A 15,225-nucleotide genomic window follows, 5' to 3' on the forward strand; every position below is an offset into this window, starting at 1 on the left:
ATCATGTCGTGATACGGCATTAGACGTTCAGCCGTAATACCATCATCAAGTAAGTTCATAATTTTATTTCGGATAACTAACACAAGGAAACACAATGATTTCAATACTCTGTATATATTTAATGCTTTATTTCCACTTTTGTGTTTTTAAATCTGTCTCTTTAAATAATGCAACAATAGTATGGATGATTCTCTGAAATATCTTCAATAGTTGGTCGCTTCTCATGCGTTCCTAAAAGTCGTGTTGTCCGTAACCGCAAAGGCGAAAAAAAAAGTTTAAATGCATACGACTAATTCTTAAATGCTATTATAGCCTTGATATGAACTTATTTCAATTATGTCTAAATGCCCAACGCATGGGGGTGCCTCATTTGGGATGATAATACTTTTTTCCTAATTTTTTGACGCACGTTGCCCGAATTGTTGCTGTAAAGCCGAAATCATTGAGGCAAATAGTGTTGGCATTATTTTTGTAAAACATTTTTCACTGTTTGCCATAGCACTGGATAGCGTATTTGTTGAATCTAGAATTGAGCACTAATCGCACTGAGCGCTACACACTTCGTTCTATTCTATATACTTTAGGGAAATTTTGGCTTTAGGTTCTAATTGAAATTGATCTCTGGGCGTACTCAGGCATGTTTGAGCAATGCAACACACGATGCATAAAGCGTCCTTCAAAAGGCATTTGAAATCAAAAGAGGGATCCTAACACACTCATAAAACCGGGCAAGGCAGGCAAGAGCGATCGCGCACAGGGATTTGCCCCTCCGCAGCCGCAAGAATAGGAATAGCTCGGAGGGTTGAAAATCATCATTTAAACATATAAATATCTAAACAACAGATGAACAAAAACGTGAAATAAATTAGAATAAATTAAGATAAATACATATCGATCCGAACAGGTAAAAATAAAACTGTAGAGACACGCTAAAAGGTAGCTAGTTTGCTGCCGAAAATTTGTGGGCGGATGCATGATGAGAGAGTATGAAGCTGGAACACTCTTCTTGGAACTTTATGTGTAAAATTTGAACACCGATAGGCTTTGTGAGGAAAGTAGACAGTTGTCCATGTGTAAATTTGACTGGATCGTCACGAAAGGAAACGATCTTATAGTGCCGTTTCGAGGGCAGCCGCTGCCTGCATTTTCTCGGCTTCGTTCATTTCTGTTCCTTCCTTTTGGTCCGTCCGGGCACCGAACTTTGCGCCCAACTCCTTCACGAGCCGCCCGCGATGTCCCTCGGTTGACACAGGGGTTGTGGAAAATCCTGCGAAAGATTTTGCCATCCGCGGCACTTCACCCTTCATGAAATTGTTCTCGTCTTCTTTGAGGAATATGTTTTCCTTAATACTACTGATCGTCTGCTCCAAGTCGCTGGCCAGTTGTGCCATCTTTTCTGGTGGGATCGAACCCTTACTGTCGATGGTAGGTGGTTCGCTCTCTTCGGTGGATTTTCGATCGATGGGCTGGATGTCTTCCTCGCTGTTCGCCTCCGGAATGGCCGTAGATATGACACCCGTGCGCATATTGTTATAGCGCCAGTTCGAGCGCGAACCGACCCCTTTTCCACCGGAAGCCTTCGTCGGCGATCCACCGTAGTTGCCCTGCTGCGCTATCCGCCGGAAGCTGTACATTTTCGGTGAGGCGGACATGTCCAGGATGGCCATACCTCCGCCCGGGGATCCTGGTGTTTCCTGGGGTCGGTTCGCCGAAGCCGCCGCCGCCGCCTCCTTACTTTTCTTAAGCATTTCCACGGCGGACATTTTCGAACCGGGGCTAGCATGAGACTTTGTTCCGTGCGCAAGTAGCAACTTTTTGAAATCCATCAGACTCGTTTTCGGGGTGCCCAAGCGGTCAGAGCATGTCTTCGGCACCTCGACGCTATTCGAGGCCCAACTGTGCCGTCCACGTGGTGTTTGCGGTTCGAGCATTTCACGTGGTGTTGACCGTCCGGAATGAACCGGCGAACTTCCCAGCGAGCGTACGGCAGGGGAAGAAAGTAACCTATTCTGCCACTGCATCGTCAGCTCGTCCTCCTTCGACGGCGTAGACGTCTTGAACGGATTCGATTGGCATGGTTTGATGGGCGACAGTTCGCTGCTCTGTTCGGCCAGTATCGAGCGAAGGCTTCGATCGGTTGGCCGGGACCCAGCAGCAATGCGGCCTCCTACGGCCAGGGGTGATGGTTTTGACTTGTTCGGAATCGCGTATAGACTGTGCGGATCAACGATCGAATCACCTTCCACCGGAGGCTGTGGACTGCTGGCCTGCTGTGGGCTGCAAAAGCCACCCGCCAGAAGTGCTTTCGGTGGTTCGTAGTCACTGTGCAGTGCCGGGTAACCCCGGGGCACTCTGGACTCTACCAATCTGGTCGGCAAACCGCTTCGGCCACCGATGGTTAGCTTATCCGGGTACCAATTTCTTATACTAGAACGGTCCAAAGAGTGAGCACCTGCAAAGGAGATAGGTAAAGATGGGGACAAGTCTTATTTCTGGACGGCTCGGGAACTTACGCATCGCCGTGCGGTGGCTTCTACTGTGCAGATTTGTGGTGCATGTTATACGTGTGCGTGTGTATGTTCGTGTCGGAAGTGCATTCCCTCTAGTAGTAAGTGCAGTGATGTTGGTTGAGTTTGAGATGAAAAATGTGTAAAAACGTTGGTCGAATCTTTTTTTTCGGTTTGGTAAAGCTTATTAGACAGAAGATGTTACTGCACATCGATATAATTTTACTTGCATGTGTTAATTTGTTTAGCAGCATTTCTTATATTACACGAAATTCATAAAATGGATGCTCCTTTTCGCCTTCTTTTTAGACTTTTAACTTACAAGCACACAAAGTAGTAATTAACGAAAACGAAATAATTAAAAACAATAATAGAAGAATAAACCTCAAAACACGGACACAGATATATTTCATATACAAATTTATTTTGAAAGCAAAAATTTGCCAAAAACCTACCCTTACCCGAATAAAATATACGCGGATCAATGATCGAAATGAGAGACATTACATCTTAATCAAGTTAAGTACACAGTGTAACACAACAATATCAAACAAATTGCAAAAGCGATTGCTCTCTCAATTGCCATGCTTCGGTTAGGTTGAACACGGAATGCATTGGGGTCGGAATTTGAAAGCAAAAAAGTGGACAATATCACACTCTCCTAAGGGTTAATTAGAATACCTTGTCTTAATTGAAGAAAACGTTGCATTTTACGAAGTAGAACAATTGTTTTTGCAATCCCGAAATGTTTCTTTTTTGCTCGGCATTGAAAGATAATTTAACTTTTATACATCATACTTTTTAGGAAGTACATAAGATAGTAGTATCTTTAATTACAAGCTATTTTCGCTTCTAAATATTTTTTTCCGAAATAAACAATGCTGGCACCAGTAGTGTGAAAGTCACAATCTTCCTTTCGTAATTAGTGACAAACGTGACGTTTTGTTATGTACATCTACATGTAAGGATGGCTTGTTAGTAAGCCGTGAGAAGGAAAGAGATAGCTAGAGTGAAGGCGTCCAAGGAAGGGATGAGATGGAGCAACAGGATAACAACATGTCTAGTTATGATATCCTAAGCGTTACAGAAAAACGGGGATGTATGAGATTCTGCGTTGGGATATGTAGTGCACACACAGGGGCAGTAAACCCCGCTACCTGTTGTAACTGGTGGGCAACGCTAACTTGGTGCCTACGAAAGTGCTCTGCTTACCTTCCGGGTAGGGTTTCGCATGGCCTACCATCGTCGGTTGGTAGGAGGCTGCGGCTACGCTTTGTACGTTTACTTGAGCACCTTTGTAGAATGTGGCGGTGGGGGTTGTTGCTGCTGTTCCGGGAAGCGGTGCCGTGTGGTGGCCCTCGACGTTGGGACTGATTCGCCCCAGAGTGTTGGTGGAGGAGTAGGACGGCGAAAAGGACTGCATGTTGGACAGTTCGCGTGGTTCCCGTTGCGGTGGTGGTTGCTGCGATTTAGCACTGTTCGGAAGGATCGTTGCCACGAGTGTTTTCTTTGCACCGGGCTCGAGGATGCTGCCAGGGGCGCCTGCTGCGATGGATGGAACGATCCGATTGCCAGACCCCAATGCTCCGTAACGCGCCGACAGCAGAGGACGCTTCAGTTGCCGCACGGTGGGAATGACCGTGGGACGGACCGTCGCAGCACTCGCGTTCACGGAAGTCGATGCACCATCACCGACAGCGCCATCACCGAGTTCGAGTGGTCGATGCTGCCGAAGAACGAGATTTTGTTTACATTGCGCTTCGCGTGACGAGACGTCCTTTACGCATGGCCCGGGTGCGAATGTCGTGTGCGCTCCCTTCCGTCGCTTCAAGCTGTCAGATGAGAAAATCACTCTCCCGTTCGCATCCAGCTTCACACGCGCAGCACCCTTCAGCGCAGCAGCGTGCGGTTGCACCTTTCCACTGCCCGCTGCCACCGTCGCCGTCGGTGTCGTCTCCACCGTTGATTCTGTCGCGGTGCAGCTTCCGGCGCCATCTTGACCCGATTGCAGCGTGACAGCCGCGCTAGCACACTTGTCATCGACCAGCAGGAAGTTGCCACTCTCGCACTTCATGTTGCACGGTAGCTCGTTCAACGAAACGTACTCCGTCTCTTCGTTAAGGTTGCCGGATAGAACCGTCGCCAGGTTGCGCCGTACGGTCAGTTCGTTCGGCGTCTTCCGTCCTCCCCCCTTGGCAATTTCCACGTACTCCCCACCACCACCACCGCTACCATCATCGTCATGCTTCTCAAGCGATCCATCCAGTCCAGCTTCTTCCTTCGTGGGCGACTTTTTCAAATGTGGCAATGCACCCTTGATCCGATCTAGCACGCTGTTCAGTGGTAACAGCGAGTGCTTGCGGAAATCTTTCGGTTTCTTCAACTCGAACGACGTCGACTCTGTCAGCGAAGGACGCTTCGAGGACACGGTGGACTTCTCGTTCGAGGACGCCGTCGGTGTCTTGCGAGATGAGGCAGGAACTTTCGGAGTTACTCCAGCATCGTGCTCGTCGTCACTGTTCGTCGGCGTGATGATGCACATCGAAGGAATGCGGCTCGTGTTGATGGTTGTCTTCACCTTCAGCCTCTCTGTACGCTCCACACATTCCACATCGGACGATTCCGACTGCTCCGGTTCGGCGGTCGGTGGAAGTTTCTTACTCGCTTCAGGCTGCTTCTCCGTTCCACTTTGCGGCTGTGTTTTCAGTGCATTTCCGTCAGCCACGTCCAATCGGTTGTTGTTCTCCTGCCGGAGGATCTTTAGGACTTCCTTCTGGATGAGCACACCGTTGCGCTTGATCGTGCCGGTGCTGTCCAGCGTGCTTCCCAGGGTGCTGCTCGAGTAGCTTCGCTCGAGCGTTCCGTTGCTGGCGGTGCTATTGCTTCGGTTCAACTTGGTCAGCGAGCTCTTGCGTTCCGGGATTTTCGGTAGGCTAGCGTTGACACTCTTCTCACAATCCGCCAGCACCGTGCAGATCGTACCGGCCGAGCTAGTGGTCGTCGTCGACGTAGAACCCTTCCCGTATCCATCGTAGTCGTTCTCCTGCGACACGATCGTTGTGTTGCCCGAGCTGGAGAACGATGTAATGCTGGACAGGGCCGTCGTCGACTGGAGTGGCGTCATCGGTTCCTCCTCCTTGAGCGTTTTCAAACCCGAATCGACGTGGAACGAGGTGTAGTAGCCTTCCGTGTCGCACGAGTACACCGAGCTCGTTTCACCACCTTCGTCGTGGTAGTCGAATGTCTGCAGGTCGGGTGTGATCGTCCCCTCGCTCGTGACGCTGCTCGATGCGGACGTGTTGAAGAACCGTCGCCGGCTCACGATCGAGCTGGGCGGTGCACTCGAGCTGACCGGATTGCTGTGGTTGAGCGAGGTGCTGGAAGCGCTCGACTTGGGGTGCGTGTTGGTGGACGTGATCTCACTGCCGATCGACGTGCGGCCCGACTCCGAGCTGGCACTCCAGTTGCCACTGGACGAGTGCGGCTCATCGCGGCTTCCCAACGCCGTCCGCCGCTGCCGACGGATCGTGGACGTCTCCCGAAGCTTCACCGGATTGATCGAGGCGGGCAGATACGCGGCACCACCGATGACGCCCGACGAGCTGCGCTCCGACGATGAGTAAGACGGCTTTCGATCGTGCGAAAGGCGCTTCTCCCTGTCGGAACCGCGTCGCCGGGTGCCACCTGCTCCACTGGCACCGCCACCGCCGCCCGCTGCGCTCTGCTGCCGCGCCAGGGTGGTATCGTGTATATTGAAGTCGTCAATATCGTGATCCTTCTGGTCGCGGTTGCTCGACTCGCGGTTGATCATCCGCAGCCGGTTGATGCCCCACTGCTTCAGCGAGTTGAAGTGCGACATCTTGTTGAAGCTCTTGGCCCATTCGGCCGAGAACGAGGGCGTCTCTTTGCGCAGCAGGTCGCCCGACTTGCTGCGGATCGCCGGCACCAGCTCGCCAAAGTCGCACGGTGCGTGCTCACCATCCGCTGGCCCGCTGGCTTCCGGTTCCCTGCAAGAGACGATGACATTGGGAGAGATTGTAGGCATTAGATAGGCAAGCAGCCCAACTCCAGTGTTTCGAGCTGGGATAGAAATCATACATCGTTCTTTTTTATTTGCGGAAGAGAGCTTTCTTTAAACTGGTAAATATTCTAACTCTGGATCTAAGCAGTTTTCGGTGGATAGAAACCATTAGTCCTTTGAAGACATGTTTTACATGAACTCAAATTTCAAAAGATGATATACTTTAAATAGAAATTAGTGGAACTTTCGTTTCAGTAAACGAATTTCGTAATTGCTTTCCTTTGAATAGGACCATTCTGCCCTTCACTGCTCGAAGCACTGGAGGTGTTGATTAGAATGTATCGGCGCGTTACATATGCGAAATACTCCCAGGTGTCGGTGTGGAGTAATGAAAACAATGTTAAAACAGAACAGTACACGAAACGAATAAGTAAAGCCGGATGATCACACAAGAGCGCCAACACAACATACATTTAAATGTACCTTTCAATACAAACCTTACAGTAAGTTGTCGGATGTCTTGTGTAGTTTCTTCTCTTTACATATTAATAATGTCCAATTCATTCGTTTACATTAAACATGAGTGTGAACAACACATCAAACCACGTAAAACGGAGAAAAGCATGATAAAACGAGCATATCGCGAGACCACCGGCAAACCCACCAGTCCCAAAATGCGGGTCAAAGCCCTCTTGAGAGGAAGCCACGTTACATACCCTTTGCTGATGACTTCCGCTATTTCCCGCTGATCCGTGCCGGCGATCGTGTTTCTTCTTTTACCTCTCGGGCGTCGCAAACGCGAACGGCGCCTAACCGTGTCCTCTTCCGGCTTGGAGTCGTCCTTTTTCGGGCGTGGTCCATAGCAAACCAGTGCCGACCGCCTCGTGGAGGACATGCGATCGAACGGTCGGCCGGACGTGTCGATTTTTATCGTTTCCGCTGGGAATCTGTACGTGGGGAAGCACAAAGGGAAATGAGGTTAGGCAATTCGGTCCAGTGTGAAGTTGTTACTCCTTGGATAGCTGCTGGATGTACGCACTTTGATGCCAGAATACGACATTGTTCGTCCGGCGAGGGTAGAAGGTGATCGATTCGATCGTCACTGGTGTCCGAGCGCACCGGAGACTCCGCCAGCGTCGTAATGGCGTCGATGTCGATGTCATGGTTCGCTGTAGAGGACGTGGCTGGTTGGACCGAATCTAGAACATCGGCACTTGCTTCACTGATGTTCGGTAGGACGGAATTGTTGGCGGTGGAATTGGGGGCAATTTTCACCGAACATGATACCCCCGTTGTCACGTCGCCGATCGCCTCCGCGGATGTCCATTTACGTAGATCCTGTACGGCTGTGGGCTATAGAATAAAGAAAAATATACAAATGGTTAAAATTAGTTAATTTAAGACCCCTCTTTACAATTGGTTTTGTGTTAGGTTTATCCAATTTAAAAAAAAAATCTTAAAGTCTAACTCTAAGATAGTTACAATTGTTTACATCTCTTTGCGGTTCAAAATTGGTTTTATATTTGAGGTAAATTTTCTCGTTTCATCGAAAGAGCCTTTTGTGAAAATTGCATTTGCTCGTTTAGCTTAGAATTTATGGTTGGCGAAGAAACCACAAATGACAAATTAGCGATAGAATGGAACCATTATTAGAAAGTCTCGAAATTTCCTTCAATAATCTTCTTCTGCTTCTTCGACCTGGCTTAATTTGTATATGCAAAACCTATATTTATAGCAAAGTATGGTTGGAAGACATTTCAATGTGTGCATGAAATTGCATACTCGTATCTATTGGATTTAATGCATGACAGATCGCTTTCTTCTTCGATTGATTGCAATTTGCTCATGTTTCAACAGCATTTCCCGTTAAGCTACATACAGTAAAGTGAAAAAAAATGAAAAGATAAAGACAAGAAAGATAACGACTGCACAACACACGGTGGGACCCACTTTACACTGCTGCTCGAAAGCATTAAGTTAAACACGAAAGTCAACAGCAAATCAAACACCGCCGGATCGGTCCGCTCTGTTTGCTGTGGGACCGTTGGTCAAATGTTTGCTCGCCGCGCTGATAAGGGCTCGCAAACAGCCCTTTTTGCCGGCCTACCTGGTAGGGGTAGAGGGTGGAAATCAATCACCACGAAACGACGAGCCAGATAAGATCGGTCCCGGGGGAGTTCGAGGGGCTGGAGGAGGGTGGACGACAATAGAACGGCGGTGCCGACAACATTGTCACCTGTGCCGCCTCGTCCGCTGGAGGGAGCGGCCATCGTATCTGGTTGCCGAGCACGTGTAAATAAATATCTTTGTGGTCAGCAAGGCGGATGTGACCCTGATTCTGGCATCGGAACTCGCACCGGGAAAAGGCCCCCCCTAATGAAGTGGGCTTCTAGCAGTGCTTTTTTTTCCGGTGGGTTCATTATGCCCAAGGCGGAAGACGGAAACACGCGGTGCGGAAACATAAACTACGGGCAAGTGTAATGCGATACATACCAGGCTGACTTCGATGTCCAGGTCGACGTTGTTGGCCCGGGCGTTGCGGCGTTGGCGGCTCAGCACCGGCGTGCAGATGAACGCATCCGAGCTGCTGCCGGCGATGTTGCCCATGATCCGGTCCATCTCGGCGATGGTCGCGACGGGCGTCTTGGCTGCGGCCTCGTACATCCCCTGCACCGTCTCCGAGCGCGTCGCCACGGTGAACAGCGACGTGTCCACATGGTACTGCGTTTTGTGGTGCTGCTTGATCTGGACGAATGTATCGAGGTCACTTTCCGCTGCACGCCGCGAGTTGTCGACACGTCAATTAAAGCATGAAACGATGGAAACACACGGAAGGTGAAACGTTGGTGGTGTTGGTTGAGTGAGAAGGAAGCTGTAAAACAATCGAACCGGCAAGGGTGCAAACGAAACCAGCCGGCGATGGTACGGAAAACTCTGCCTGTGTTCAAACAAACGCCCGGTGCCTCAGTGTGGCTCCAACCGGGGAAATCGAGATGTCTTCATCAGCAACCTAATCCCAAAGCCGCATTCCGCCGAATGTTAATTTGCTTTTACTTTCTGCCGAGCTCCCCTCCCCCTTGGACTCAGCCTACTTTCCGCTAAGTGGATTGTTTTACGGTGGGTTGATAATTGATGTAAAGTTATTCATGGCCCTTGACACGAATCGGTATCAACCCGAAAAGCCGCTACATGATAAGATATGTGGCAAGTTCCCAATGGGTATGTTTGTAGTACAAATTAGCTCGATGGGGAATGTTCCGAATGGGCCCGTTTTTCGTGTAGATAAGAAAGTATTCGGCTTCCCGCCAGAACGATTAGGATAACTGGTTTCAGCGATTAACATTATTAGAAGGCTAATGAAAAGTAGTTTTTCGTGCGGGAAATGTGTTTGCATTCACACTGTAACATTTTACGATGATTAATTTGGAAACAGTTTCTATTCGTATGAACATGAGTTGGAAAATTTACGCTTCGTTGCAGAGGAAATTCACTAAAATATTGCTTACACATTAATTCTACATAACGGTCCACAGTCCCGCATACCAACCGTTCAGCACATGTCCGTTGCATGAATGTGACTCTCCGGAATGTTGGCACCGTTTGCATAAATTGCCATTGTCTTGTGAATGTTAACATAGGCTGAAACTACGTAGACTTAAAATGAGCAATTCTACTAATTTTTAGTTGTACACGAATTGTGTGAGTGAAATACAACAGTGCGCGTCATATAATTGTTCAGTTTTGCGGGTTTTCATCATCAAATCTATCACGAAGGCAAGACCGACTGGTTTTTACACGTGCAAAATCAATACTTTTATCCAAGAACATATTCTCACATTTGAAATATTTTTTATATTGATAAAAGTAGTACGCCAAAACATGATCTCGCATACAGCTTTTACAGTCTTTTAGCATGATCGTGATAGGAACGTAACGAGCAAATAGAGAACGCATAAGTGCAAGAGCCAATCAGTGAAAGGTAATGGCGGCCTGTTTACTACGATGGCGGCAAGCGCTAGCACGATGGCGGTAAACAATAGCACGATGGCCGCAACTTTTAGTGACAGTTTGTGACGCATTTGCGAGTGCGTTTGTTTTGATTTGAAACGATGGAAGGAACAGGGTCGCCGAAGCGTGCTTAAACCGCGTGAAAAGTTTAAGAACTTACACTGGAGGATCTTTTTATTCTGCAAGTAGTAATAAAAGCGATACCATAAACATATCCTAGTAATATACAGTGCGATCGTTGATGTACTCTCAGCACTGTTCATTTCCCAAACAAAATCTCACTTAGAAAATGAACAGTTTTGGTAAGGCAAGATGGATTGCTCGTTGTGCGTCCTATGCAATTTCAGCATACGCCTAGTTTTACCAGCGTGTAGTTGTACCTTAACATCGCCAACGTGCGACTCGTTTGTCACATGTCGCTCCACTCCACTTCCACTGACGCGCGGCGGCTTGATTGATAAGTTCAACCAAAATAGAGACCAGCCTCCCTTGCGGCCTGCCAGTTTTACGGCCCATTGTTAGTGGCCCATTGTTGTCTGACGCCAAATGGCGAATGTGTTAAAATTAATTTACCTTCCGTCATTGTGCGCACGGTGTGGGCAATGAGGAATGCCAGAGCATATGTGTATGAAAGCGAGATAGATAGAGAGGGAGCGAATGTTCGCGAATGCATTTATCGCATTTCACTGCACACACACACACAAGGGCTGTTGCATGCCAGCCGGCAGCGGAAGTCCTGGGCAGGCATAGAGCACATGTCGGGAACCGGTCGCCGGGGACGGATGGTGCGCTCGATTTAAATAACAAACGGATTTTCCTTCACGACCCAAAAAACACGCCGGTTGGAAAACCGAGCGCGCAGAAGAAAACAAAAACTTAAAAACCAACTGCTGCAGGGCCTTTTTGAGGGCCACGAGAGCTGCCATCTGCCCCGCGCAAGGGCCGCTCTATACCTTTTACAATACAGCGGAAAGGTCGACGTTGCTGAATGGTTGCTATGGTTTTCCAAACCGTGGCCTGAGATCGCTTCTAGCGAGCGCGGTGAGGTGTGAGATCAGGTAGGCATCGGCGCTTGAGTGTGTGTGTTTGTGTGAGTGAGTGAAACGGGGCGAAAAAGTGCAATGGCGCGATCGAGATGGCGCAAACTATTCGTCGCGTTCAATATAAGGGAGGTTTTTTGACGCCAGTGGTGCGCCTCCCCGGTGGTGTGCTTGTGTGTGTGTAGAGGTCGTATGATCCACGGGTACCTGGAAGATTGAACGTGATCTCGGCGCAGGGTATGCAGCGGGGCCGCGCGGTGTGCGGGGGTATCTTCTGGGGTTGAGTGTGCGCAACGTACCAGGCGCACCTTGAGAAAAGGGGTATTAAAAATACCAATACATCGTACCAGCGCGCATTCGGACCCCGCGGTGGAGAGCACTTAAGCGCCACCATTAAAAGAGCTTCCCTTAAAACTATGCGGCAACAGCGAGAACGGCAACGCAAACAGCATCACCGGCAGAAGCAGACAGACAGACATAAAAGTGACGGGCGGACATGGGAGGGGGGCACCCTGTCGCACCTGGTCCGAGTGTGCGTCGTCGTGGGGTAATTATTTTGGAAAATGCTACCACTCAACGGTCCCGCCGCCTGCGCTTGTCGAGAAAATGTCGGAAATGGAATCCGGCTCGGCAGTGGAACTGACGGTGACAACTGCGTACCGAACGAACAGCCTCTTGGCCTCGGCTACCAAACGGCAGCGCGTGCTCAAAGTCTCACAGATGCCGCCGGCCTGTTTTACGGATCGCTATAGGGATCTTCTAGGAAAGCCGTAGCGAAAATCCCGGGGTCTCGGGAGCTGGGCGAGAGAGAGGAATCTAAGATCGTTTGTAGTACCAGATACAACCCTCCGCCATTTGCCGCCGAAGACACCCAATCTCGGCACACACGCAAGATGCAACAGGGAGACAGAGAGAGAGAGAGAGAGAGAGAGAGAGAGGAGGGAGTGAAGTGGAAATGGATGGCCTGAACCTTCCATCCAGTATTTTATCTGTTTCCGGGATTTGGTGCCCCGTATGGTGCGCGTTCCTCCAGGCCCTTCTTGCGTCACACAGCTAATCTCACGCGACGAGGGAGCGAACTGCCGGCATGCTGTATGGCTTCCCGGGCGTAATGGATTTTTCATTTCACACTCCAGGACGCACACACAGCACGCGAAGGGGCGCGCAGTGATGCAGCCTAAAACATTTCCCTCCCGAGCTCCGAGGTGCTGTCGGGAACTTCCCGGAGACTTTGGCATGCGTGTGTACATTGGGTCTGGTCCAGCGTATCGGCTTACAGCCTACACCGATCCGGGTGGATCTCGGTTCGGGAGACGATCGGGGCGAGTGGAGTTAATGAGTTATTGATTTAAACCATTCGCCCCCTTTTTCCAGCGCGGCTGAACAACGGACTGGATGCTGGATTGATTGATGGTCATATGCGGGGCTCGGGGTAACTGACGATTCCCAACACCCAGTCCCAGTGGTGAACCCACGATGGAGTGGAAGACGTCGTCAAACGAGGGAAATGATCGCACTGGTTGTGGCTCGGCGTAATTATTGAGGACAGACAGAGATTTGTGGTTCTTCGAACGAGAGGAGTAGGAGTCTGCGGTCTAGCAGGGTCGGCGATACTTACGGACAGTGACTTGCTTCGGATCGAACGACTCCACCTTCTCGGACAGCCGGTCCAGCCGCTGCCGGAGCCCGACCGAGCGCTCGCTCACGCTGGTCAGCTCCTGGTGCAGCTCGGTGAAGATCTGGTTGGAGATGAACACCAGCGACGCCAGCTGGCGCAGGGCATTGCTGAGCGTGATGTTGGTCAGCGCCTCGAACTCATTGTCCGCCACCGGGATGGTCGGGGCCGCCGCGTATGGCTGGAGTGCCAACTTCGACGAGCGGGCGATGTACTTCGGGGTTACGACACGCTGCACGAACGGCATTTTGCTTCATGTTTGGTTCCACGCGCTGGGTGGCCGCGCCCGGGTGAGGGGGTGCCCGTGAGTGTGCGTTTATGTATCGACGTGCAGTATGACGGGCCGGACCACCAACAACCACACGCTGACCACCTTTACGATTTCTCTTGCTCCACAGCTTCTTCTTCCCTTGGATATATGTATCTTCCCTTTAAGACACTGGTAGGATCAATTCGCCTCTCGGGAAAGATCGTCGTCGTGGCTCACTACTGTGGAGGAGAAGACGCTTGCCATTGCTTCATACTTTCATGACTTAAACAAACACCAGCTCACTGCACTGACCATCGGAATGCCTCGCTTCTTCTCGCTTCCCGCGAAGGGCTACAGAACACCGCTCAAACTCCAGAACACTCACTAATTAAAATGACTCAAAGCCCGAAACTTCACGCAACACACGGTATTCTTCGGGCTGGAGACTACGTTGACCCCCGAAATTCGTACCTCCTTTTACACTGACACCAACAACCAACACACACACACACACACATACACACAGCGACACGCACAAACAAGGTCACAACAGTGGTTTCTTGCCTCAGGCTCGGAGGCTGCAACGAACAAGATCTCCCCGATCCGCCTCCGATCGAACCGACCTAACTGTGGGAAAAGAATCTTGCCTCAGACGACGCCGCGAAACGGATGATGTTGCTGTGTGTGCAGCAGCATTCTTTGCACTCCGAGACGGTTCCCAAACACACATGAAACGCGTACGGCCGGCAGCACGGCTTCGAACATACTGAAACCGCAGCGGCTTCGTCTTGAAAGCCGTCCCCGGCGGGGTCGGTTCTGTGAATGGCCGCGAACATACACACGGGCCGCTCGTACCGTCCGTATAGGAACGCCGGTGTGTGCGCGCTCTATTGCTACACAAACACGCGCACACCAACACGTAGCGATGGGAAACCGCGAGCCGTGAGATACCGAGAACCGCGCCGGTGATCTTCGTTCGATCGCGCGATCGCGTATCCGTACGCAAGGGTGGTTGGATGTTTTTGTACTCGATCGATCGCCGATCGCTGCATTGCTGACGTTCCAAGTCGGTGCTCAGCGAGGAGAGATCGCGTCGTAGGTGTAAATATAGGCGCTGAGGTGACACACACCTCCAGGTGGAGAAAAAGGGCCACCGGTGCCGGGCACTGGCCAGGACATCGTTGTTTGTGGCTGCGTGAACCTTTGGAGTCGTCCAGGAATGTCCTCGGAAGATGTTTTTCATGCCGGAGGACAGTCTACGGTCGATGGCCAGAAGATGGCTGCCGGTTCGGACCTTCAATTGGGTTCCGAAGCGCAGCAGATGTTCCAGCGGCTCCGGACCACCGGGTAACCGTTTTTCTTCGCCACGCGCTGAGGGAAAGGAAAACGGGTCGCCCGGCATGACCGACCGGGCTTGTTTCTTAGGGGTGTGTTTGTGCGATCCGAGTGAAATGCAACACTGGAACAACCGCACACACATAGGTACCAACAACGACGCGAGTGACCCTACGGTTGAATGTATTGCAGCGAGGGACGTTAAGGGATGATAGTTTGTTTCCCCCGAATACCGACTGGTTTTTGCCTGTATGCTTCGTTGGCCCTTCGTGGGGTTGGTATTGGTTCCTCAACACCACCACTGAGTGTGCCGTACGTGCCGTTACATGTGACGGGCGGCTTACAAGAAGCCGCGCGCCACGGAGGGGAAGTAGACATTGTGGCCCTTT

General features: G+C 50.5%; 1 protein-coding gene across 1 annotated transcript; it reads right to left on the minus strand.

Moving 5' to 3' along the window:
* Positions 1 to 1,109: 1,109 nt before the first annotated feature.
* LOC131259221 (mucin-19) lies at positions 1,110 to 13,498 on the minus strand. Its single transcript, XM_058260665.1, has 6 exons — positions 13,195 to 13,498; positions 9,022 to 9,302; positions 7,568 to 7,881; positions 7,245 to 7,475; positions 3,720 to 6,514; positions 1,110 to 2,452 (listed from the first exon to the last, which is right to left on the minus strand). Exons 1-6 carry the CDS (start codon positions 13,496 to 13,498, stop codon positions 1,110 to 1,112), a joined length of 5,268 nt encoding a protein of 1,755 aa, XP_058116648.1.
* Between the last annotated feature and the right edge of the window lie 1,727 nt (positions 13,499 to 15,225).

This window comes from Anopheles coustani, chromosome 3 (assembly GCF_943734705.1).
Source record: "Anopheles coustani chromosome 3, idAnoCousDA_361_x.2, whole genome shotgun sequence".
Lineage (NCBI taxonomy): Eukaryota > Metazoa > Arthropoda > Insecta > Diptera > Culicidae > Anopheles > Anopheles coustani.

Excerpts from the sequence above, each read along its gene's own strand:
- LOC131259221 (XM_058260665.1), bottom strand. The coding sequence starts at position 13,498 with ATGCCGTTCGTGCAGCGTGTCGTAACCCCGAAGTACATCGCCCGCTCG. Across the intron at positions 7,476-7,567 it reads TGTCGTATTCTGGCATCAAA|ATTCCCAGCGGAAACGATAA; the intron begins GTGCGTACATCC and ends CCCCACGTACAG. Across the intron at positions 6,515-7,244 it reads GCGGAAGTCATCAGCAAAGG|GGAACCGGAAGCCAGCGGGC; the intron begins GTATGTAACGTG and ends CGTCTCTTGCAG.